At 30.3% G+C, this 27681-nt stretch overlaps 3 protein-coding genes across 4 annotated transcripts in view; 2 read left to right on the top strand and 1 right to left on the bottom strand.

Moving 5' to 3' along the window:
- The window catches only part of LOC119635119 (elongation of very long chain fatty acids protein-like), a 79591-nt gene extending 77802 nt beyond the window's left edge, over positions 1–1789 (bottom strand). The window contains exon 1 of the mRNA XM_038029710.1: positions 1772–1789. The gene's annotated coding sequence lies outside the window, so the exon portion shown is untranslated. The remainder of the gene's footprint in view (positions 1–1771) is intronic.
- A 1514-nt stretch (positions 1790–3303) lies between these two features.
- Positions 3304–7319, top strand: LOC119635118 (adiponectin receptor protein). 2 transcript variants are annotated; one of them, XM_038029706.1, is made up of 7 exons: positions 3304–3405; positions 4405–4825; positions 5292–5390; positions 6135–6487; positions 6585–6886; positions 6945–7024; positions 7122–7319. In XM_038029706.1, the coding sequence occupies exons 2-7, from the start codon at positions 4490–4492 to the stop codon at positions 7254–7256; spliced, it is 1305 nt and encodes a 434-aa protein (XP_037885634.1). In that variant the 5' UTR covers positions 3304–3405; positions 4405–4489; the 3' UTR covers positions 7257–7319. The 2 variants fall into 2 exon arrangements, with proteins under 2 accessions (XP_037885634.1, XP_037885635.1); XM_038029707.1 differs by lacking the exon at positions 3304–3405 and adding an exon at positions 3635–3735.
- Positions 7320–14636: 7317 nt separating this feature from the next.
- On the top strand, positions 14637–27487 carry LOC119634497 (elongation of very long chain fatty acids protein). The gene is made up of 6 exons (XM_038028710.1): positions 14637–14735; positions 26272–26576; positions 26659–26739; positions 26815–26977; positions 27037–27173; positions 27284–27487. The coding sequence occupies exons 2-6, from the start codon at positions 26301–26303 to the stop codon at positions 27485–27487; spliced, it is 861 nt and encodes a 286-aa protein (XP_037884638.1). The 5' UTR covers positions 14637–14735; positions 26272–26300.
- Positions 27488–27681: the final 194 nt, after the last annotated feature.

Raw genomic sequence — 27681 nt, forward strand, 5'->3', positions numbered from 1 at the left:
AAATTACTAGCCTACAGAGACTTTTATCCGTTGGACATTTGTGAGTTTAATACTGAGGAATAATGTCGAATATAACAGAAAAAATTATATGTTTTCTTATTTGCTCCCGGGAATTATTGACCTGTGCATTATGCAAAACCTAGATCTAGTCACGCCTATTTTTAACTAACTTTTCAGTAAGCATCGAAAGTGTAAACAGATCTCTGCTATTATTTATGAACCGATAATGATAAATAAACTTGTTCTTTCTACAAGCTATTATATATAACTATTTCCAAGTAGGTTTGATAAACAAACCGTTTTAATGCTTAAGCAATACCTAAGCGTGATAGTCACTTAGTCAGATAGTCAGCTTAGATGTTACGGCTTCGTTCGAACGGAAATTTGCCTCTAACCGAACATTCTGAAAACGATGTTGATTTGATTCTGATGTAAGTGCCCACTGAAAAAAATATGCCTTAATAGAGGCAACACCAATTGCTGAATATTCGGTTATCGAAAAGAACTTCTTTTTAATCTTCCAATAAAGAGGTGATGGAGGAAATTTCATTCTCTTCTAAAGGTTTTCTCTTCTAAAGGTTTTAGCTAACACATCGAAAGGTCATTTGTGGTAAAGTATGGTATGTATGTTGTATGAAGATATAATGTTAACGGAACACTATTATTATCGAAAAAGAAACATATTTTTTTAATAAGCATGATTAACGAATTCATATTTTTTTGAGTAGATTTTCTCGTTAATAATTTTTTTTTGGAAAAAAAAAAAAACAAATTTTTATACACAACAATACAATACCGACAATCAAGTTTTTGTAAACAACGGCATCTATCACATTTGTCCAACTATTCATGTTAAAGTTTAATATGCGATCTTTGGTGACAAGGCCAGCGAAATCAAAATGTTTATTCAATGGATGTATCATGTTCTTCGGTTTACTTTTTTTTATATATACATCGCAGGGATTATGTTAGATACACTAGATACATTCCATATTTGTAACTCATAAAAACATATCACATACAAATATCTGTGTGACGAATTTTTTCGTTTTTTTAGAAATGTCGGTTCAAGGAAACGATCATAAGTACGGATTTATAGGGTTTCAAAAATTTTGTTTCCAAATTTGCAAACATCTAAGTTCATAGAAGAATTCCTTCCCCTCCCGTCTTCTAGTATATAAAGGTAGCAGAGTATGTAAGTAAGGATTTTAGTTTGTATACAATAACCGGTAGACACATAATACGACGCCCAAAAAATATGATTGAATATTCGCTTTATATATCAAGTGAATGGAATCGTTTTATATTCCATCCTTCTTCGAACAAATATCGTAAAGCAATTAATGTTATGTAGTTAAGGGTTCGGTTCGAGCTAAATGCAAATTTTTTCTATTTCTTGTTATTTTTCTTTTTTCCACTGTTCGCATTAAAGTAACTGTATAAGCAAAAAAAAAAAAATTTATCGCATACAAACGTACATATATACATACATAATTAATTAATTAAACATAGTTAAACCGTTTCTCAAAATTTGATTCACCAAAAGCAAAAAAAAAAAAAAAAAAATTTAAATACCTTCCTAGTACATGTTAAACCTTGATTGGCTTATGTTACTATTTGGTATCTAATATTTTTACCATGAACTTATTTCTAAAAACGCATTGAATTAAGAACCGTATCAAGAATCGATATGTAGACAATTTGATTAGGAAATCATTTAATTTGCAATTTATTTAAGGAAATTTAAGGAAAAATTAATTAATTTACTCACTTTGAATACGTAGGTAGGAATAGGTGCTGGCAAAGTCATATGCCAATTGCTTTTCTTAATTAAAATTTTTCCATTAAAAATCTGCAACAAGGAAATTATGTATTATATAAATGGAATGTTTTGATGGATTACACTAAACTAAATTTAAAACTAAAATAATATATTATTATTTAAATTATATGTAGTTGCCTACGAATACATTACTCTTCTAAGATGAAACGTAATTGAAAAGTTTTTTAAAAAAATCATATATTGTTTTATAAAAGTTTTTGGACGCTGTAGGCGTGCCCTTGGAAATGTTTAAGTCACTTCAAAATTTTTTTACAAATTTATGGGTGATACGTCATTTCCGCTAACGGGAAAATGTTTACTACAACTACATCATGGTCACCTAGACAGAAAAGTGGATAGACGCACAAACGGACATGTTTAGATGCAGTTCGAATTTAAAATTGGGGTAAGAGTTTATATACTTTATGGGATTTTTGAAACTTGTTTCTCAGTGTTTTAAAGGTATTGAAAAAAAAATTACATTTTCATACCCTATGATAGGCACTCAAATACATTTCCGAATGTGCCGAATATATAGATTCAGATCAAAATGATATGAATATATAAGTTACTGAATAGACTGACAGTAATGTTAGTGCAGTGATCGCAAGACTTAATACCAAAATAGAAAAGAACGCCACACGTGATGAAAATACGTTAAAAATAATTCTGTTCATTAAAAAGCTTAAGCAACTAAGAAAGTGAAATTTACAAAAATAAAATTAAAATTAAAGCAAAAAAAAAATTTGGAATTAGAAAAGGGGTGAGAGAAAATATAAGATTGAGATAGAAAAATAAACGCTCAAGCGTTCGATCAAAAGAAAACTTGGGTTTCGCATCCGTTATCCTGCGGCTAATAACCGGTACTCCATAGCGTTATACGAAAACACAAAAAGAGATAGAAGAATGAGAAGCTTAGGACTCTTATCTTTGAACTTTATTTATATTTAGATGGCAATATAAACGCATTTTGTGTGTAGGTTCCGTCCTGTTGGACAATATCATACTTGAAAAAAGAAACTAAAAATAAGAAAGCAGATGACGTATATAAATTGCCGCTCTTTGACGGAGCTTATTTCTCAGAATGATACGCTTAAAGGCACCTTTCACGTCGTGGTCATCTCAAGCTTTACATAAAAACTTTAGTTTAATAATAATAAATAAACGCTTTCTCGTTTCCCCTTTTCTTGATAAAAGGCATTATTTGTTGGGATTGGATATAAGTTTTAATTTATAAAATTGACAAAAAAACACGACAACATTAGTTCAATCTGCCTATAAAATTCTCTATTCTCTCTTATTTCTCTTATCCTCTCGTTTTTTTTTTTGCCCAATACACGTCAGCTGTTTTCTACGAAGGTAGATAAGGCAGCTTATGGTAATCATATGCCCGTTAAATAAAATAATTAGTACACTTTGGCAACATTAACAGTAGAAAGCAAAAAAAATTTCACAGAGCATCAAACATTTTAGTAAATAATATTTCGTCTTAAAATTCAATATAATAATAATCTTCTACCAGAAACAAATACATTTCAAATTTCACGAAAAGAAAATTTTGCAATAGGAATTTTAAGCGCGCAGTAAGTAACAAAAAAGAAAGGGGATAAAAAAAATAATTATGAAATCGATATATAATGAAGTAAAAAAAGTTTGTAATCAAATTGGGGTCAAAGAGAGTGTGTGTGCATGAGTATTAAAACAAATATAAATTGGTGTTATAATTCAGAATTCGAGAGAAATTAATAACTAAAAGCAAATAATATCAATAAAACGGAAAAAAAACATAAAAATAAAACACGTATAGAAAAGAGTACTTAGAACGCCACGTCAAGTAGATCAAGAACGAGAACCAAAAAACGTATTGTTTATGTTCTTTATCTGATGGAGTTTTGCTAATTTCTTCTCAAAATGTAAAAATCATTTATTTTATATAATCTAATAAGAAAATATTCATACATTTTTTGTTCTCACACTTTTTTTTTTTTTTTTAATCGATTAAACGGCATTTTTCGCAATACACGTATAACTGCATGCTAACTGATTAGAATCATTTTGTTTATTGCTTTCAATATATTCTCACATAACTTTCTGTTTATCTAATGAAGTGCAAGCTACGCTTTCTATCGAGATACATATGTATATACACAGGGGTGCCAGAGGAAGACGATAATGAGAATTTCACATGCAAACATCTAACTGTCCCTAGATGAGTACATCTACATACATACATACATATAAGCATAAACAAAGTTATTACGTTCTTAAATGTCGCATATCAAAACAATCATTGCAAAGTTCATTTCTATTAAATACATTTTGTCGGTATACGCTTTCTTTTCTTTTTTTTTTTTTTTTTCTTCTACCAAATAATTACGGGACTCTTGTGGTAATGAACAATAAAAAAATATTTTTGAAATAAAGAAATTTCAAGTTCGCTGTAGTTTCAAGAGGAATTAACAAAAAAAAGTTTGTGATTACAAATTTTCTTATCATAAATTTAATTACGAAAGAAAACAGTAACATTACATACACGCATATATACATAATGAGAAATTTATCATATTATTTTTATATTTTAGCGTAACTAAGCGTGCTCTTCTAATCATATAACATAAAAATCTGGGTAGCGATTGTTGCGGTAAAACGGAAAATTGAACTCTTGAAATGGCTACGGAATCATCAGTTACTTTAGTAAATCATGATATCTCCGTTGTAGATTATTCAAAAATTCGTACTAATGAATCATCGGCAAGCGATTTGGATAGTCCGGTGCACTCTTGCAATGAAATTGTATCCGGTGCACGTAGCGATGAAGATGACGATATTTTCGATGAAGTTAAAATGATTTTAAGGAAACGACGTGCTTGGGATCATGCCGATGCATTAAGTGCTAATGATTTAGATTTGCTAGGAGATGATGATGTTTTGGCAGAGGATGAAGATGAGGCTGGATGCCCTTTACCATCGACACCGGAAGACACTCAACTAATTGAAGCCGAGGTAAATAAAAATAAAAATGTTATTGTACAGTTCACACACTTAGCCCCATAGCATTAGAAAATGTATACATATGCATACATATATATATATATATATATCTATATGTATTCATGTAGCTCATTGCACTTGGTTACAAAATTTTCATTAGCATTAATAGCCTTTAAAGTACTTTACGGTGTTGTTAAGAAAAACACAAACCACTTTCAGTCGAAAACTTTTTGCTTTCACTAAAATTAGAAATATATATATATATGGAAAACGTGACAATTAATGGTAAGCCAACATGTGCTTGATATACAATAACGTTGCTCGTGGTAAATGTTAAGAACAAAATCGTTAATAGAATGTAAATAGCATTTTCACGTGTTTCAACAACGCTTAAAAAAAAAATCAATTTAAATGTAATTTGTGTCTTAGCAAAAATTATTTATATTCTTTACATGTTCTTCTTCTTTCTTATATCTAGATGACAGAAGTTCTAAAGGCTGGTGTCCTTTCCGATGAAATTGACTTAGGAGCTTTGGCTCACAATGCTGCCGAACAAGCCGAGGAATTTGTACGCAAGGTACGGTGGTGAGAATTTCTGTTTTTCCCTATTTTTATACCCACCACCGAAATGGATGGGATTATATTCGGATTATGTCGTTCCGTCTCTATTACCTAGAAATCCATATTGTATGCCCTATCAAGTTTATTTATATGCCTTGAAGTATGTCTTGTTGATAAATATATTAAATATAATCATAATTTTGTCTGTTAGCTGTTGTTCGGACTCGCGTAGTCTTGTGATATGTAATTTAAAAGCTAAAACTTCGTATCTATATTCCTCGTCGAAGGTTAAAGATCAATTGTTTCACAAAAATTAAGAAATTGCAAACTGATAGCGAGGCCCTCTAAGGTTCACTTTAAAAAAATGCTTTGAGTGGCCAACAGATATGCTATCAAGCAACAATTAATGGAAAAAATTGATGTAAAAACGTAGCACTGCATACATATACGCGTATACAGCAAGTTTCAAAATAAGCGCGATTTGCTTCACAAAAAGAATGGCATAATAAAGATAAAGCTGAACAAAAAAAAAAAATGTTAAATATTGTTATCACACACCTATAGTAGATATCGATTTAATATTTGATACAAATATTTACTAGGGTGCAAAATACAATCAAGTAACAAGCCAAAAATCAAGACAACATCTGTTGGTGGGTATCCAATGTTCATTTCAAGGCGCGTTTCTAATTTATATGAAAACTCGTACATTTTTTTTGTTATATAATTTTTTGTTTGATTTCGATTTTTGCATTTAAAGGTTTGGGAGGCGAGTTGGAAGGTTTGTCATTACAAAAATTTACCTAAATGGCTGCAGGATAATGATTTTCTTCATCGTGGCCATCGTCCACCATTGCCTTCGTTTACCGCCTGTTTTAAATCGATTTTCCGTTTACACACGGAAACTGGAAATATATGGACGCATTTATTGGGCTGCGTAGCCTTTATAGGTGTGGCTGCATATTTTTTATCACGACCCTCAGTAGAAGTACAAGTTCAGGAAAAAATTATATTTGGTGCCTTCTTTGCTGGGGCCATTATTTGTTTGGGTTTTTCATTCGCTTTTCATACGGTCAGTTGTCATTCAGTGGAGATTGGAAGACTGTTTTCTAAGTATGAGCAATCCATTCGATAATTAATTATTGTATTATAAATATTTTTAATTGATTTTTTTTATTTATTTATTTATTTTTTTTTTTTTTGATCACAGATTAGATTATTGCGGTATCGCTTTACTTATAATGGGTTCCTTTGTTCCATGGCTTTACTATGGATTCTATTGTCATTATCAGCCTAAAGTCATATATTTATCGGTAGTTTCCGTATTGGGTTGTTTATCCATCATTGTTTCATTATGGGATAAGTTTTCGGAGCCAACTTTACGTCCTTTAAGAGCTGGGGTTTTCATGAGTTTCGGCCTCTCCGGTGTTATACCAGCAATTCATTACGGCTATATGGAAGGATGGTTCAGTCAGATAAGTCAGACAAGCCTGGGATGGCTAGCTTTAATGGGTGAGTGCTACATATTCATGTAATCGAAAATCATAATAATATTTTTATGCTTATTAAGGCCTTTTATACATATCGGGAGCTTTACTATATGCTTTGCGAGTCCCAGAAAGATGGTTCCCTGGAAAATTTGATATATGGGTCAGTTTTTATGAATTTTTCTTTTCCTTTTTTTTTTTTTTGCTAAATCTTTACAAAAAAAGATTTTGTTCATGTATTCATTCTTTCAATCCAACAGTTTCAATCGCATCAATTATTTCATATATTAGTGATTGCTGCTGCCTTCGTACACTATCACGGCATATCGGAAATGGCTATGTATCGCGTTACTGTGGGTGAGTGCAGAGTACCCCACGAACCCATTACTTTCTAAACGAAACTCTTGGCAGTCTACAAATGATTTTTTATTTTTTAATACCACTTTGCTTAAAAAAAACAACAACATCATTAATGGCTGCATATGTATGCACGCGAACACATACGTGTTACGTTGGTTTTTTTGAACATCAAACACGACGAAAAAAAAGAGAAACACGCTTAGCGAAAGACTATACAAAACAGCATAAATTTACAAAATATAAAAAAAAAATTATTAATTAAAATGAAATGAGATGAAAATCAAATGTAATGTATTTGAGAACAAAAAAGAAAGTTTTTATTTCTTCTTATTACTCAGAAAAAAATAAAAATAAGCAAACCTTATAAAGCTTAATGAATTATAGTTGAAATTGAAATTTAAAGAAAAGAACAACAAATTTTAATTTAATTTATTTCATATATTAGTAATGTTATCCCCTGAATATTCTCTTGTGGTTTATTTAATATATATATATATTTTTTTTTTTTAAGAAAATATTTATAAAATTAGTTCGTCCAAAACTAGTTATTTAAAGAAAAAAGCACACTCAACTCAAATATATATGTTTTTTTATTTTTAATTTTCTATATTAATGTTTATCATTCCATTAACTGTTTGGTAATAAAGGCTTTTTTTCTTCCTTCATACATATGTTCTTCGTTTAAGTAGTTGATAGTTTTAAAAAAAAAAAGTCTTTTATTGTTTACCCTTACGATACCTTAGCTGTCGTTTACATTTAACATGAATATGTCATTCTTAGCCGCAAATTAATGCAAATCAATCTATAAACTATATAAAATAAATTCATATAAGTATTAAAAAGACAAAACTATATACAAATTCGAAATCAATTTGCGTAATCAAATCATTAAATATATCACACTCACGATTACTACAATACATAACAATAAAATGAATAGAACGGCAAAATAAAAGGAATGTGTTTTTTTTTTTTGTTGATTAATTTAAAATTAAAATTAAAAAGAAAAAGAAAAACCCCTAACAGATGACGATATAAACAACACTTGATATAGGCAGTCAGCCCGCCTGTCAGTCTCTCGCCAGTAAATGTAGACGCATCAATGAAAAGGTTTGTGGAGTAAAAAAAAAAAGAAGAAAAGATGATACTAATGTCTTGACAACCGAGACGGGACTTTTAGATATTCATTTTGATGAACATCCAACAGTCAACCGAGCTTTGAATAAGTTTTCATAATCCCCTGATATTTCCGAAATAAATACCTTTTGCAAAATATCTTTTTACTCATCACAATTTCAATAAAGTTCTAAAAACATTTTTGGAAAAATTTTCAAAAATGTTGATAAATTTGGAAAGCTTCACAAAAGTTTTTAAAAATAATTTTTAAATTTTATTTTTGTTCTACGTAAATAGACGAAGAATCGAACTAAGTATGTTTGTCACTAAGCGAATATTCAAATCATTGTGTTTGTGTAGGTAAGAACCAAGCTAGAGTTCACGGGTTTCAAATCTCAAGTACCGTAGACTTTTCTTTGGTCGTAGCTATAGTAACTGCTCAGTCGGAATAACCGTGTGGGCATTGTAGACGTATCCTTGGAAAAGTTCGAGTCACGTTTAAATGCTTTTGCAAATTTGTAGGCGATATTTCATTTTCGCTAATGGGAAAATGTTTATCACAAATATTATCCAGTTGCGCAAACAGACAGATGGACACATGCATTCCGAATTTGAAACTTTATGGTCTTTTTGAAGTTTGTTTTTAGGTCGTATTAAGGTATTGAAAAAAGAAAATTAATTTTTAATAGGTTATAATATTGGGTAGGCGTAGTCAAGTTTTTCATTTTTGCACAGTTACTTATAAAATATGCCTTTAATTTTTTGTACATTTATCTGCCATAGTTTATAAGTAATAGGAGGAGTTCTCCGTTTATATATTACTGTGGGAGCGTCCTCCGACCGATTTTGCTTATTTTTAATACCAACCAGCCTGCAAGATCTTGCAATGTGTTTGCCAAATTTAAAGTCGATAGCATCATTTTTGCGGTGGGGATTTTCACAGCAGACATTACACAGACGAACAGACAGACGTGCTTAAATCGTTTTAGAATTTGATGCTCATCACGAATATATATATTTTGTGGGGTTTCTGTTGCTAGCTTCTGGGCGTTGCGAACGTTTTACCAAAATGAATGGCATTTTTCGGTGATGGGCATAGTTGATTGTGATGTGGTGTAATTGATTTTTGGTTTTCTTCTATTTTAAGGAAAAAAAGGTTATTTCACTATATACATATATCGAATTTTGAGAAACTTAGAGTACATTTTGTTGTGCTTACAAGAAATCAAGCAATAGCTTTTTTATATAGTATTGTTCGGTGGGTATTTAAAATTCGCTTTAAACCGTATATGTATGTATGTTATGTACGTATATTATAGTTAATAAAGAAAAGGAAAAATATACGGAAGACATTAAATATGCGATTTTTTTTTTTTTTTTTTTTTTTTTACACATATTTTAGTTTGTTTTTCTTTTCCAAAAACTATGCCAAATATTATTATCGATGGATAAGAAAAAAACAAAAAAAAAACAATTTTTTTTTAAATTTTATATGCGTTTATTAACGAACGTTATAAACAAATTTAATAACGTGAGACTTTAGGTCCAGTAATGTAGCAAAGGTCAAATCGTTATTTGATTTGAATTAAGAAATTAATAGCAACACACCAATGGCAATAATATAGTAAATGATTATAAAAAAATATCAATTTTATACTTTGCTACGCTGCTCATTAGGATACAATTTAATGTCTCATTCAAAAGTTTCAATTGAATTAAATATTGTATAAATACATAAATGTATTTAATGCATTATTTAAAATTGTTATGCTCTTTAGCAAAAGAAAATAACCTTCTCTGAAGGTTGAGGTTCTTCTTTAATAATTTGAATATAAATATATTTTAATGTTATGGTCAAGGTTTTCAATTTCTAATATATATATATTTTTTTCTTTTTCCTTTGTTTCTTTTTCTTTCTTTGCTTTCATATTTTTTTTTACTGTTGTGTGTTATGTCATTTCAAGCAGCTGTTTGTCTGGTTATTGACTGTTTCGTTATATTCATAGCTCTTCTTTTCTTTTTTTTTTTTTAAACGGGTGAATACCACAGATCCATTAGTAAGATTAATGGATACATTCGATTGTATACACATTCAACGCGAATCTATTTTAACAAACTTATAATCAATATTCAAGTGTATTGCCTAAACCGATAAGGATATGGAGTGAAGCTACGAACAGATAAAAGCATATTTCCATCTGGAAAGGAATATGTTTGGATTTTCTCTAGCTTTGAAAGATTGAAGATAATACGATATTTTGCCGGTTGTAAAAAAAAATGTACGCTCTGTGGGTATCAGTGCATCTATTGCAATTTGAACTATAATGACGAAGCAATCTGAACTATGAGAAGAAACTGAAATCTAAGAGAGCTGGAAAAAAACTAGACCAAGGAATTGTATTAGTTTTCGCCTTCAAACCACATGTCTTGAGGGCAAAGCTAAACTCGAAACGTTTATCACAACAGATAGTTGATCGATAGTAAAAGTTATCCGAAACTTTTTAAATTCAATTAATAAAGTAAGGAACGTTGCTGCCAGTTGCGGACATAAAATTAATATTATTTTCGATATCGAGCGGCACGTTTAATTGCGGACAGTACAATAATGAAAAATACTTTAGAAAAAAAATTACAGAGAAAATTGTCGGAAGAAGCACTACACCATCCACATTACTTCCCTGTTAAGAATAAAATACTTGCAAGAGATTGCCTTAATACCGCTATTGCGTAATGCGATACCGTAATGAATTCTTCAGGATTCTACTCCTCCAGTGTTCAATTGTGAAGAAGATGAATGGCCAAGCCTTTCGTCTACGAATGTGTTGAAAGCACCTGGAAAACTTGAAATGAGAAAAACATTCAACTTTTTTTTGGAATGATTACAACAACCAGCTAGCCTACCGCTTCATAAAGAAACGAGCTAATGGAAATAGTTGCTAGTGCATATTCTGCTTTTCGACCTAGAATTTATTTCCGTGGTCTAAATAAATAATAATATTAATAATAAAAGTTTTAGAACAAGCTCTCCCGTATCCAACGCCATCCGGTTTACTTTATTAATATTAAATAAAAACAAGTAAGATCGTTGTCAGTCAGGCAAGGCGGTCGTTTAGATACCCCACACCGCACACATTAAAAATAATTATTATAATTTTATGCAAATGCATAATGCTTTCCATGAAAGCCCTCATTTTGGAGGATACTCAAGGTTCAAACTTAATTTTGCTTGTCATCGATTTTTCTATCATTTAGGTGCTTCCGTCAAAACAATCCATAAACTAGGTTTTGTCGCAATAGAAGGGTTTGCTTTCATCGGATCCCTTATATATGGTGCGGTCTAAAAAAGAGATCTATGTGATCCAAATTCTCTTTACTTGATTTGCTAAGGATAAATTTTTTATAATAAAATATTAAAAACTAGATCAAAAAATAGATCTACGTGATCCAAATTCGCGTAAGGTTAACGTTTATATCAAATTATTATTATGAACGAATTTTCACCAAGAATTTCTGGAAAATAGGTACTTTAATCAAATAAGGGGACTCAGTTGGTAAGTGATTCGAACAGCTACCACAACCAATGCAAAGTTTTCACACCAAATTAGAATCCCGAAATGATATTACTAAGCGATATTCGCCGCGAAATTTTAAAAATTATAATATTTTTTCTTATAATGACTTAGCAAAATAAGTCGTTATATGAGAAATGATTGAAATAGTGAACCGATCCGCAACATTTTCAATAGTGTAAAGAACTCATGAGTGCATTTGATTTCATTAAAATATCGCGAAAATTTGCAGCTTGAAAATTGAATACAAGAACACATGGTCAGGCGGACAGGCGGACATACAGATCGACAAGCTTGCAGATGCAAGAAATTATTCTGAATCTATCGATTTAATAAAAGTTGGGTCTATCTGAAGACCTTCTGGGTTTTACCAATCTTCCCGCAGGAACTTAAGATAAGCAGAGTATAATGATATATAGACAAATTTTAAATAATATTTCGATACTGACTAAATTTTAAGATAGATAGATGCGTTTATGTTGCATTGCGTTGCAAAGAAGGTTTGCTGTTTGAAAACTCTAATTGAATCTGTTATTGTGTAAAGCAAAATCAATGAACTTTGAAACGTCTTTATGCATTTATTTCTAAGGATTTTGAACCGAAAAAAGCTTTAATGTTTTTTTTAAAAAAATTATTTACAAAATTATATTGATATTTATGTTAAGAAATATATTTAATGGAATATATTTTTTTTTTTTTTTATAATAAAATTCGATCGCATTGATATTGATTTTCAAAACAAATGAAAGAAAATAAAAAAAAGGTAACATAATAAATGTAACATATTCGAGTATACATGATCTACTATTACGTTTCTTTTAGAAGAATTTATTATTCTTTTGAAATTATATTAATTCAGTTGTATTCGAAACTGTGGTGTGTGTGTGTTCTATGAATGCATTATTTGAATAAAAAATTATTGCAACTAACATGTGAACTTTACTGAGAATCGAATTAAAAATCGATCAGTAAATCACTTTTGTACATAAGCCTACAATTTACACACACAACTGTTTAGCAAGCATTTTATAGCTTGAATATTAGGATTTTGAATATTAGGCGCGTTAAGCAAGTTAGTAGTAAAAGGAAAATGAGCATCGATGTGAAATCTTTTGTTTTGTTGCTTTGTAACTGACAGAAGAGAGAAAAACTCGCAATCGAATTGTGAATTGAAGTTTTATCCGCTTTTAGAGAAAATATAATTTAATAAAAGCTTTAACACTTATTTATTTGAAATGGCCAGCAAAGAGAGTCACAACTGCTTGAATCGAATTATTTTGAAAAATTTGATTAATGAAAGTTATTATTAGCATTATTATTATTATTATTACTACAATTAATTTAGCCAGAGATATAAATTCCAAGACAAAAGTTCTAAAGCACTAAAGCTATGGGATTTAATCAACACTTTCAAAGACTGATTGGAAAAGTCAACATTTCAAGTAGATTCCCCATGCGAAACACACACATACACTCTTAAAACCTGAACCTAAGCAACGCTGCAGTAAGTAAGAATGTAGTGTTCTAAGAATGCCCGGGACACGGGCATTGGACCAAAACGTATATGTGAGACATAATAGTTAATTATTATATATTTATTCATAGTATCCCAGCCTTACTAAGTACATACATATAAGTGTATTCTTATATTTATATTTCTGCAGAACGTTATCTTAGAGCTTTAACAGCTCAACACGTGATTGCTTTTAATTCGTGTAATGAAACTATTTTTTTCCCGAAACTTTTTTGAAGGAACTTCGCTGCTGTTACAGATATTTCTTGATTGACTTTTTAAAGATTTCGTAGGTTTCTTGTCAAATATTTATGTGTCATTTGGCTCAACAGCAAGAAATTTGTTAGATGCACTTGTGGTAACCTTGAAGTTGTATCAAATTTTAGACGGATACCCACTATAGCCTTTAAATGATTAGAAAATGTTCGCTTCCTTCTCAAAATTTGATGTGAATCACGTCCGTAATTTACCGTAAGGTGAGAGTGACATATGGTATTTTTTTCGCCAAAACCTCTTCTGGGCACTCTTCTGTTTTCCTGTCTTAGGTCGATTAGGAATTTTTACACACTTCCTGTATATACTTTCTGACTGTAACAAATGCAATGACTCAATGAGTATATATTCATCCTTGACAATTGAGTATAAAAATAAACAAAATCTGAGCCATCTCGGGCATCAAAACATTCATCATTTATGATCAAAAAAAAAAATGAATTAAAAGAACAGGTACAGCGATCGTCTATTTTAAGTTAACAAACAATATATTAAGCCGCACTTAAACACACATATACATATACTGTTCAAGTACTTCTTACATAAAACAGTATATCCGTTGTGTACGTACGCGCAAGGGAGACTTGAGCTGAGATAGCAGCAGCAGAATTGAAAGCGAAACTTAATTATTTTCAAAACGTCTCTGCGACTATTGGTTGTGCTGTTGTTTTGGGTGCTGATTGACAGAGCAATTGTTGTTGCTGTTGCCTTTGACAAGATCGTATGAAGTAAACTGAATAGAAGAGTTATACCTTTAATACCAGCAAAGTTAGTCTGTTATCAAAGCGCCGAGCAATTGGAAGTGTTTTTAAAATTTCACGCTCACAATTTCATAAAATTCCATATTAGTGCAAAGGTAAATTTAAAATTTTTAAGAGAAAAAAAACGACGAAATTAAATTAAAAGAAGGCATTGTTTTAAAAGTCGTCAAAAGGAGAAAAAAAAAAAAGAAAAAAAAAATACTTCGCCTTTTTATGAGTACAGAAAAGAACACCTAATAAATATTTTTGATTGCTTTGCTATAATATTTCAAAATAAATAAGGTAAGAAAAAAAAAAGAAAAAAATGAAATCAATAAATAAATTTTCATTGCTTTTATGAAATAATTTTTGTTTATTTTCAAAATTATTAACAAAAAAAATCAATCAATGAGGCTTTAATTTGCTCTTTCCTATCACTTGAACAACCTTCACCAATGCGTTCGTTTATAGAGTCAGCGCAGTCTTGTCAATACAATACTTATCATTTGTTTAAACTTTTAGCAAATTTTTGGAGATCTTATGATTTCCTATACCATAAATATTAAAAAAAAAAAAATAAAAAAAAATAATAATAATAATAAATGTTAAGAAAACAATAAAATATCACACACTAACGGCAAACGTAAATAATACGAGCAGAAGCAGCAGCATTATCTACTGAATATATTAAAATTTCTTCGGTATTTTCTATATGCAAATGAAATTAAATATGAAAAAAAATTTTGGAGAAATAAATTTTTATTCCAAGGACATGATATCTTCTCATTTTATATAATATTATCATTGTTTACATCAAGAAATATTTAAGAGAAATTCATTCATTCATATGTGTATTCAGCTTCCTTTACCGGTTTGTTCACATAATTTAAAATGAAACAAGTAAGAAAATTATATTCGCTCGAATTCGCCGAATATCTTCTATACCTTGCATAACCTTATGAGTTATGAGTAATAAGTGAAATGCTTACTGAACGTTGTACTATGGAAGCGACCTTTCATCGACTTAGACCATTTTCAATATCAACTCGTGTGCTTACAGCAATTTCCAAAGCTTTTGCTGAACACTCAATTTTTGCCAATACAGGCAACTATAAACGGACAACCAAGAAAGACGGACAGACAAGTATGCATAGATGGATTCAAAATTTGATAGTGGTCAACAATACCAGTGCACTGTATAGAACCTGGGAAACTTCCTTCCGGATATTGTCAACGTTTTGATATAGTGAACATATCTTCATTCTTCGGTGGTGTGTATAACAATGTCATCTGAACTATTATTGTAATGTACGTTAATAATTTGCCTTTCTTTGGTTTAAATTTAAAAGGAAATAATTATATTAAATTTATTATTTCGTTTGTAATACACGCTCGCAGTAGAAACCCTATAAAATACAAACGCTTCACCGCATCATCCTTGGACGAATTCTTCATATTGTTGGGTCGGTGTTGTTGTACTCCTAATGATCCTCCGTAAAATGTCTTTAGTTACTTGAGGTTAAGGTAGATAGTCTTACCTATGCTGCATTTAATACTGCAAAATGCTGACCCCAAGCAGGCGACCAAGATCGTGTGAAATATAATTCCACTATTCTTGATGATCATAACCTCTTGAGTTGACTTAAGCAAATCAAATTTCTTTCTAAAAATAGGGAGAATCGAACAACAAAGGCTATATGTATTTTTAAATTTTTGTGTCTCCTGTTATGTAAAAAGCAATTATTTAATGTCACTTTCTTTCCTCAATGTTGCCGGTAGCTACAGCTTTAGGTTGTTTGATTACGACCGCCTTAATAACGCCTACAATTCAATTAAAAAAATAAGTTTTTGAGCTATAGAGCCCTATGTCAGTTTAGCGAATTTAATATCCATTTCTGCTAACTATTCTTTTTCCAGCAACCGATCGACTACAGCTATCTATGATACATCAAGTCCCATGCATGTGCTTTTTAACAAAGTTTTTTACATTTTTTCTTACTTCGGAAAGTCTGCACAGCACACAGATTTAAAAAAAAACATCTTGACTAATTTTCGGTTGTTTTTTGACTAAAAATACATACAAAATACTTACTGCAAATAACGCGCAACCAAACTTCGACTATGTATATATGTATCCCGTTTTCTTACTTGATTATCTTGATTTCATTAGACTCATTATGCTTTTCACCTTATTTTGGTGGTGTCTTCAGTTAACGACACGCAAGTGTAGATTCGGCATTCATTCATATATTCATTATAGTACATATATACGAGATTTTATAAATGCCTACAATTAATAGTAATTGACATTGTTTTAATTTTATTTCTCGAGCACATGATTGTGTAACGAGTTTTACATACTATAAAGACAAGATATCTGGGAGCATTCAAAGATTTCTTTTTTTTTCGATAATCAAGTCAGTTACGTAAAGTCCCAAGCAGATTGTTAAAATTCTTTTCAAGGTCACTGATTCATTGCGTAGTTCATAGTTGAAGAGAAAATTCAGCTTTTCTTAATTTCTAGTAACTATATATTACGATAAGAGCAGGGAAAAAATGGTCGGCCCATCCAATCAATAGGAGCAATAGAAACTGGAGCTGTAGAAAGTCAAACGCTAATTTTCTTCTCCTTTAATATAAATAATAATAAAAACATAAAGCAGTTACAGCGTACGGGTATTTTTTTTGCTTACGGAACTCTTCTTATCAGACTCATCTGATCATGGACCAGTCAGAATAAATGCTCATTTTTCATTTGTATGATTATGATATATGATTAAACTTTAGCCTTAAAGATCAGGATGGTAGCTAATGGTGCTTGCAGCCTTTTAGAGAAAGTTCTGCTGGAATTGGTATCATTTGTAAATGTGAAGGTTAGCTAAAGAGTTGTTAGCTATCGAGATTGACTTGGGCGATCGCATAGTCGAATAGATAAGAATCGCAACTAACCGGTTCAAACTTCAGAGCGTTTTGACCACACTTGGTCGTAGCTATAGTGAATGCTTAGTCTTAGGTAAAGGCATCATATCTATTGATTTGGCATGCACAAGCTAGGCTGCGGTATCTCTTTATCTCCTGCTCTTTCCTCACTTTTTTGTAGATGTCACGGTGTTACTGAGAGGATCTTACCTGAAAACTTGGTCATATTAAATATTTTAGTAGAATTTTCTTTGCATAGAGCAGAGCAAAATCGCTTATCTTAAGCTTAGGACAACATAAGAAAAAGACCAGATAAGCGATACGTGTCGGCAGTTTATTGAAAACCTTATCCAAATTATGCTTAGACTTACCGAAGGGCACGCTGCCAAAATGACAAGCTTCGCTCCGATAAGTGCTCTGCAGGCAAATGTTTCAAAATATATGAATATAAAACGGACATAATCCTTTCAAGAAACGTTCCTATCATTTAAATGTAAAGACAGACGCAAACTTAGTCTGACTTAGTCTGAATTACATAATAAATTTTTTCTTTATTTCTTTTATTTAGCAATAAATTTACTTTTCCTCAAACATTCTTTACGGCCTTGTCATGCAAAACATATAAAATAAAAGTATTAAGTCAGGCTTTGAATAATTCGATTCAATTCCCATATTGTGGATTGAAGCGCTTAGTTTAATCATTTGTTTATGATCACGATTAAAAAGTGAGAGTGCATCGCTTCTATTATTTCTTATTACGCAACGCTTGTTTTTATTTATTAATATAAAATCACTTGCGACCATTTATTAGAGTGAAATACGTACATTAGAGTAACGTAAGATTGTCAACCCGTTTACTATACCATACTCAATCCCTGAACATGGATTGTGGGGACTCTTTAAACTACAAGAAAAAGTTTTGAAAACTGAAATACCAAATTACTATGATAATCTATCTATAGTTGTTATCCGGTTAAAAATTCAAAAGTCTATTACATTACCATCACTATCTCGAGGCGTACGATCGGTTTTGAATTCAATTAATTGAAATAAAGCCGAAAAATTTCGGCTGGGGTTATGACCCAACCATTAATAATAAAATTAATCGGCTAAATGCCTAAATTTTCTTAAACTAGTTGGTATTCAAGTTTGTTCCTAAAGCAAGTAATCGCTTAATTGTTAATAAATATTAACCCTAATGATTACACTAATGTTAAGATAAAAGTAAGAAGACGAACGAGGGCTGTTGATGTGCTATAGCACGTAGGTAGAGAATAGTAGAGTGTTTCAACAAAGTGCGATTAACGCTAGGGAAACCTAAGAGCAAGAAATCAAGAGTTAGCTAAGTCCATTGAAGCCTTGCCTTCTACAAAGAGTCGTCCTTTTATCTTTGTTTCCCATCTCTGTCGATTCCTTAAGCGAATGTAGAAAACAATATATTCGCCTGTATTCGCAATCTTCGGGTTTACACTTTTATCTGCCTTTGAATATCGAAAAAAATAAAAATAAATTTCCTCAACACATTGAGATGAGAAAAGACGTATGCGTTAATTCATTCATTGCTCGCTTAACACATAAAGTTTACCTTTGACTTGGCAAAGCCGAAAGTTTTTTTTTTAAGGTAGGTCAGGTTTTAACAATGTAATCGGGAAAATTATCTTTTTTTTTTTTTATATATTTCATTTACAACCACAAAGCATTCAAAGAAATGATTTATATATTAATAAAAATTTTTTATTTTTATTCGCTCAAGTCGGAACAAAAAAAAAAAAATTTTAAATAAATCATAAATTTTTTTTTGTTTTTTTTTTTTTTTTTGTTATTTTTAACATAGTGACAGTCATAGTGAAACCGGAAATTTTTCTATACAAATATAATTTCTTAAGCATATTTGGTTGAAATGTTCGAATGAAATCAATGTTAATTAATTATTAAATTTGTTATCATATTGCATATGTATGCGTATGTATATCAAAATATTCTTTTTTATATATAAAAATTCTCAATAATATTTTCATATGATAAAATATGGTAATTGAAAGGTTACGCATTGTTTTGCTTTTAGCTTTTTGGGATGCGTAAATAAAACACTAGCACATGAATATTGAATAAATTGAATTAATTTGACACGTTACGCTCGCTTCTCGCTTTTTTTTTTTTTTTTTGAACATTAAATAAGTGCTTACGTTTTTGTCAATCGCTCGCTTTGCCGTAGGAGGAGCAGATAAAATGCTTAAAAAAAAAAAAACAAAACAAAAAAAAAAATTCTGTAAAACGTGAATACATTTTTCTGGTAGCGACGTGATTAGCTTATTAAAGCCGGCAAATCCTTAGAACTAAGAAACAGCCAAAACATATGGATACCATATATATATATATATATATATATATATATATATATAAATATGAGCACATCAACAATAAACGTAAAATTATTTTACTTTAAACACGTTCCCCTTATAATGTGACGTAGATTAAAAAAAAAAAAATTACTCTTTGCTTTTGCTTTAATATAATTATTGTCTTTTACAGGAGTAATTTACTTTGTTATTTAATTATGATTAATTTGGTGTGTTTTCCCTTCGACATACGACATTAATTATTGAATTTATTTGATTGGCAATTCATTAAAAGTATACTTCGTGACTTACAAATGAATCTCGGTTACAGGTCATTTTAATTCCAAATAATTAATTATAGTTTAAATTGCAAGCATATCAATTTTCAATCATATTTTTTTAACTCTGCACCTTGGTATTTTGTAGCGAAAGTTAAGGCTAAATAGGGAATTGACGTACGAATTAAATATGATAAGTTTGGATCACATAGGTCTATTCTTCATATCTCTCTCTTAAAAAAAAGACAACAAGGTACAATTTTTAGCATTTCATGATGAAAGTGAATTAAAGGATATTAGGCGAATATGTGTGTGTAGGGTCAATGAATCTGTTTTTCCCTCAAAAGTGCTGGTATAGAGAACAAAAATGCCTGACCAACTCGCTATATACAAAGCATTCGTAATACAACATTTTGATAAGCAGACAACAAATCTTTTATGATGCAGTCCTACTTACAATTTAACAATGTATCACACACACAATCCATATAAATATTATTAAAAAACTTCTAAACGATAATTAATTTGCATAAAAAACGCATAGAAAAACGAAACAAAGAACGGCCATTTTGTTTTTTGAATTTCTGGACATTATTGACCGATGTACCTACCACAATTGATAATAATGTGTTCAATATAAATATTGATTTTAATTCAATTATTTATCCTTATGATATAGTGGTTGTTTACGAAAATTTCAATCCCGTCTACATATAAACCTTTCTGATCGCCATTGCGTTCGCACGTGCTTCGCGGTGTTTGGTAAAAAAAAAGAAAATAAGAAAACAAAAAAAAACTGGGCACAACATTTTCACTAATTATTTATGTGCTAGAACGTAAATTATTAAAAGATCTTTGAGCTTTTTTTTTATGTAACCCAAACGAATCGAATTTTCTTTAAGAATTTCACTTTGGTGATTAACCCACGAATATGGATGTTAAGCTCAGTTCTGAGTTCTTGACAGCGGTATATGGACATGTTTAGCTTAATAAGTCTTTGCCTTGTGCTTGTCTAACAAGAAGATTGCTTGTGTGTTACAAAATGGAATGACAATATTAGTATACTTTCTAACTGCACTTAAATGTTAATGTGTACTTGCAAGTTCATCAAGTCATGCCTAATGGTGGGCTTATTTAAAAAGTTTCAACAAATTGCTTAATTAAATTATCATAATTACTTATTATTATAAAAGTTATCTAACGGATTAATTGCGTGTGGGGATTTTCATTTCACAACACATTGAATAAAACCCAAAACTAGTTTTCAAGATCAAATAAATATTGGATCACAGAAATATTACTTATTATTGTTATTGTTATATTTCTTTTTTTCTTTTTTTTTTTTTGTTCAAAACTTCTTTATAAAGCAAAAATTTAAATAAAAAAAATATTTTAGAAAATATGAGAAAAACAAAATATTTCTTCTATAAGCAAATAATTCCGTAAACAGATACAAACATGAGTGTATGTGTGCATGTATGACATAAAAACACCAATATTTTTTTTTTTTTTTTTTTTTTTAAATGCGTTCATCATCAAATATGAGCGAACAAAATTTTAACAAAACGCTACATAAATATGCAAAAGTAAATGTAATCGTCAACATAGGCTTGTGTTACAAGTACCTTAACGACACTTCTTCAATTGTGATGGTCGTTAATTTTGTTTGAATAGAAGGAGAACGCGAAAAAAAAAGAAAAAAGCGCAATCTGATGATCTTTAAAATTTGACTATAAAGATGGAATTAAATGTAAATTTGTAATACCAAGCCTCAAGGCGATTTTTGCAAACCTTGCCAAGTGTGTGCTTAAGTTAAAGTCAATAACACCATTTAAACTAATATTTTCTTATTTATTTATTTTTTTTTTTTTTTTAAATGTTTGTACGTTTGTATGTTGAAGTAGTATCCACCCAAAGATTGATTGATCTTTGGAATATTCGGATGATATCGTTTAGCTTTCTTACCATATAATTAAAATACAAGATTTCTGGATTGACCTATCAAGTTAATCTAATTACCTTTCGTTCGAATCAATTCTTTTACACGTTCGCAATTAACTAATAGACAAAAGATTTTTCTAAATGCGAGGAAATGATTGTACATTCAAGGTTACGTTAACACTGTCATCGCTTACTTATTTGTTTTATAGGCTGTAGATGATTGGCTTTTTCCAAGAAAAAAAAAACAAAAAAACTTGTTTTATCATATATAACTATGATATTTAATTATTATTTACAAAAGATCACAGAGATTTAGGATATAATTACCTTAGGTAATAGCGAATGTTAGTCGGTGTTAACAAGTGGAAACTTTTTTAATTATCAACGGAAGCAGGAAGTTTGCCCCTAAATAGTTTTGCAGGGCAGACAACAACCAGAAAGAGCCATCAGAAATAGGCATAAATTGCATTCTTGCTTGAACTACTCAAAATTCCAAAAATTCTATCGCTATCTCTTTCACCTCTTTTTCTGTACGTCTGTTCGTCCGCCTAGTCGAAGTTTACGGTTACAAAAACTACCATAAAAGATTAAAACCTGGCTTCTTCCCTTCAATGGCCGTGAAAATGAAGTAGAAAAACGAATAGATTCATTCGTAACAGATAAATATATCGACGACTTCTATGACGAATATCCAAGATGTACGAGCATTTCAAAGTTCATCACCAAAGTAGAGATGATCTACTTACAATAATCACGAGTTGTGTCTTATAACTTTTAGCCGGTGACGATCTAAAACTTGACGTACCGAATTTCTACCATCAGTTAGAAATTTATTGCGACAACGATTGTGATCGATCGACCTATGCGTCCACAATTAATTCATTTTTGGCAGGGTTCAAAAATTAGCCCTAAAAGGCAGATGTTCCAATTATGCCTCCGAGAAAAATGGTTTCTCCTCCACTTTACTATTTTAATCTTTAATAGATCTGTGCACTAATACTACTATAATAAAAATATGAATATTATTGGAAAAGCAAAGCGAATGGAAAGGAAAAACGCCAAATTTTTGGCTGAAAGCAAACTCTACGGTTTCATTTTCACACTTCACGTTTCAAATAATAAAAAAAAAAATATTTCTGACGAACATAATTTCCTCACTAGTTTTTTAATGCATTTTAATAATAACAACAATAAAAAGAGAAGAGGATCGAGTCAATGAAATGTTGAATATTTACTTCAACAACACTAGAGTTGATTTAGATAGGAACCAAAGTACGACTTAATTGCGTTTAACTGAACACCTTTGAAAGCCTTAAATGTTGAAACAGCTGAAACTTGCACCCTACGAACATCAATGTCTAAGCTACGAATGTGAATAATTTCGGATGAAATGAACACTTGATGGTTGTTTTACAAAGCTGTGAATTTCAACACAGAGAAATTATTACCACGCCTCGTATATATATATACAAGAGTATATATATATATATATATATAAGAGTATATATATATATACAAGAGTATATATATACATACAAGAGTATATATATATATATGTTTGTAACTATATATAGCATCCAGAGTTTCTTTGAAAAAATTTGCAGTTTTGCAACAACAAGCGTTAAGTGTCTCTCAAACGCAGTTTCACTTATCAAAGTTAACGGTATCTTAATATCGTTAAGTAGAATAAATCAAATAGTAAATCAATGTAAATATCACCGGCAGGATTGAACTATGTTTAGATTAGAAATTAATCGGAAATTTATTAATTTATTTATTTTTATCTGGAGAAAAGTAAGCATTTCTATTGAAAGCAAAAAATAGTAAATATTTAAACGCATACGAAAAAGCATTAAATGTCGTGGAATAAATGAAAAAAAACTCTAGTTTAACTAGTCATATGAACAGTTAGTTGTAGTATAGAAATAAAGCAAATACTGAACAATAAAATCAAGTATTAGCTAAGCAGTAAGGATGAATCTTTGATTCTAGATATTCTAGAAAATAATATATATATGTCTATATACACCTCGGATAATATACTTGCACCCACCAATGCATAAAAATATTTATCTGACTGTCCGCCTGTCCGCTTGATGAAAGGAAAATTAGCATAAGCTACTTATCTAAGCTGCGTCTTATCTTTCCCTTTTTTTATTGAGTTATAATAAATGCTTGAAATGCTTAAAAAACTCTTTACAAGTTGTTTTAAAATTATTACAAATATAAGGAATCAGTCCTTATATTATGTTAGGCATATTGTACTGGTATTTCCCATTACAGTTTATCAGATGCGAAAGGTACACAAGATGGTATCGATCCATTACTTGCAGAAAACTTCGTGCACGTTGAGATGATATATATATATATATATATTGTTGTCTACCGTAGTATAATAATTGTAATTGCCCGAAATACGGCTTATAAATGTTCAAAGGCAGTCCGTTTATTCTTAACTGATCTGATTTAATCGCCTTACGGCATATTGTTGAAGTTTTCATGTACAGCGTTTTGAAATCATAATCGCTAATCACATTGATGAGAAATATAAATTCTTGATGAAAATTTTGATACACTTGATAAGCTTATTGCATGGTAATGTGATTGATCCGCCAATTAATATCTAAGCACTTAACATATGAACATAATAATAATTGCAATATGTTTTAATAACTTATTAATGTGTTTAAAAATGGACCTCATTACTTTTAAAGCAAATTTAAATATAAATAAAGAAAAATAAAAAAAAAAATAAAAAAAAAACCTTTTTTAAATAACTTAATCAAAGTTAATGATTACCTATCTACTACTAAACTACTAAGTATTTATGCTCACATACCAGTCACTGTCTGTCTGTCAGTTTGTAAAAAGCATGCGATCTAAATTGTCCTATAGTATTAAACCCCTGATTGCTTAACCAATCTATAGTAATTTTTGGATTTCTTTTTTAAAGCAAAAAAAAAATCTGTTGAAAAAACTTAAAGAAAGAAAAAAAAAAAACCAAACTGGTTTATGGTTTACAATGCTTATTGAAAGGGCCAAAGGTGTTATTATCAACATATGTATTAACATAAATCCATATGTCCGCACGCTTTTAACAATGCCTAGCTCAAGACAAGTGCAACGGAACGACAATAACTATAAACCTGCTGTAGTTTGAGTTTTTCCAACTGGTTTAAGCTGAAATGCTTACGCAGCGAAAACGAAAAAAAAAAAATATATATATATATTCTGGAGTAATACGTTACTCTAAACTATAAGAGCATCATTTTTTTTTTTTTTTGCTTTTATTTCCCTTATATTCATATTGTGCAACACAACAATCAAGTTATTGACTTTCGGGTTTTCTTTCTTTCATGAATTCACTCATAGCTAATTATATAATTATAAGAATAGCTTAACCTTGACTAAAAGGTAAGTTGCTTCAACTTACACTCATACTGATAAATTGAAATTAGTTAAGCATAATTATAATGTTTAAAGCGTAATAAGATAATCAATAAGGGAATAGCTACAAATGAATTACATAAAAGCAAATAGATAACTTACTCCTGTACTTACATTACATTAGTATTCGGACCTTATCTGATAAAATATATCTGCGAAAATCATTCAACTTTTTGCTTGCATATATGTGGACTTTTCTGTAAATCGATTTAAGCTATTTTTAGAAAGACTTTGAAATGGAATTCATATCCAGAAGAATTATGATTGAATGTGAGCTGGATATTATGGTAACGTTCTAGTATGTTAACGAAAATATTGTAAGAAACTTTATGATCATCTTTCTTTCCTCCGGTTACCGCTCTATCCTCAAGAACCAAAGCTTTCGTCATTTTCGTGGAAAAGCTACGGTCGATTCATCTCTTCTCTGTTCTCTTAGAAAGTAGAAGAAATTCGACTTTTTAGAAAATTCAGTCACGTCTGCTCTACATAAGTCGAGTCTTCGGATAAAAATGTGCCACATAAGAATAAAGAAAGTTCTCTTGTCTGTAGTAATAGCACCCAGTACAGCGGTTGACCTTTCTTTTTATCCAAACCTACTCTGCCGTTATTATAAATTATATTTAAATTAATTAATTATTAATAGAATTAGAACAAACGACATTTTCCGCTTAAATTTTTTCTACCGTTTTTGCTCGTTTTGACCCGTAAATTTTTTCGGAATTATTAGGGTTATAAGAGTGAGGAGAGAAAGCGAAAATTTGTGGAAAAAATTGCTCTGGTTCCCCCACAAGCACATTCACAATAGTTCAGAAACTCAGGCCACCTCCGGGGAACATTCAACATTTCATTTTCATATTTTCCTCTATGACTTAACTATCATCATATTAATTACATTATAATTACATTTAATTATAGATTTTCATAGCAGAAGAAGTGTATTCACAATGTCTGCCAGTATAGTCTCCCTGAGAATGAATACGTCCACCGCTATGGTGGATCGTATGGTGAATTTTTTTGTAGAACATGAAGATTTGCGTACAAAAAGTTGGTTTCTATCCAACTCTCCGGGACCGCTATTCATGATATTAGTCGCATATTTATATTTTTGCTTATCAGCGGGTCCACGATATATGCGTGATCGTAAACCGTACGAATTGAAAACCACCTTACTGGTGTACAATGCTTTACAAGTCGTATTTAGTTGGATATTACTGTACGAGGTAAGTCATAAATAAGGCAATGAAAATATGTATAAAAAAAAAAAAAAAAAAAAAAATGAAAAATTTTAATAAATTTTCAAAGGGCTACAAAGGCGGTTGGGACGGTTATTATAATTTTAAATGTCAACCAGTTAGTTATACAACAGATCCACGAGCTATGAGAGTAAGTTCCCTATTCCGTATTAAATTCAACGTACACGACACGCACACGAACAGTTTTCAATTTCACATTTTGTAGATGGCTCGGGCAGTTTGGCTATATTATATCGCCAAGTTAACGGAATTACTGGACACCGTATTCTTTGTGCTGCGTAAAAAAGAACGTCAGGTTTCATTCCTCCATCTATATCATCATACAATGATGCCGATTTGTGCCTTTATCGGTGTTAAGTACTTTGCAGGTATGTTTCGAAAGCTTTATGCGACGATAATCGTCACTAATAGTGTTCTACTTGAATAGGTGGTCATGTTACTTTATTAGGTTTCATCAATTCCTTTATACACATTATAATGTATACATATTATCTGTTGGCTGCTTTGGGTCCCCAAGTTCAAAAGTATTTATGGTGGAAAAAGTATTTAACAATTATGCAAATTGTAAGCAATATTTAAATTTTATAACAAAAAGTTATTTATTAAAAAAAAAAAGAAAAGAAAATTACTTTACTTTTCTTCTTTTTTTTTTGTTTTTTTTGTTTTTGCTTCAGATACAATTTTTAATCATTTTTGTTCATACGGGCCAATTGCAATTTCAACCCAACTGTAATATATCAAAATTTATAGCCGGTTTATTAACATTCAATGCGGCTTTATTCACCTACATGTTCAGCTCCTTTTACGTAAGAAACTATATGAAGAATAAATTTCAACGTAATACCTCCGATCAAGCAATTACGACTAAAACAAAATAAGATGATGGCATTAAATTAAATTAATTAGCAATTAATTTCTTTATATATATGCATAACATACAATATCAAATCATATTATATTATATATAATAATATTAATTAGTAATATCAGGCTTTAGAGTATAGAGAGAAAATGTATAATAATTTAATTAAAGATAAGAATTTTCACAAATTTCAGTTTTATATAATTAGAT

This window comes from Glossina fuscipes, unplaced genomic scaffold (genome assembly GCF_014805625.2).
Source record: "Glossina fuscipes isolate IAEA_lab_2018 unplaced genomic scaffold, Yale_Gfus_2 3, whole genome shotgun sequence".
Taxonomy (NCBI): Eukaryota; Metazoa; Arthropoda; class Insecta; order Diptera; family Glossinidae; genus Glossina; species Glossina fuscipes.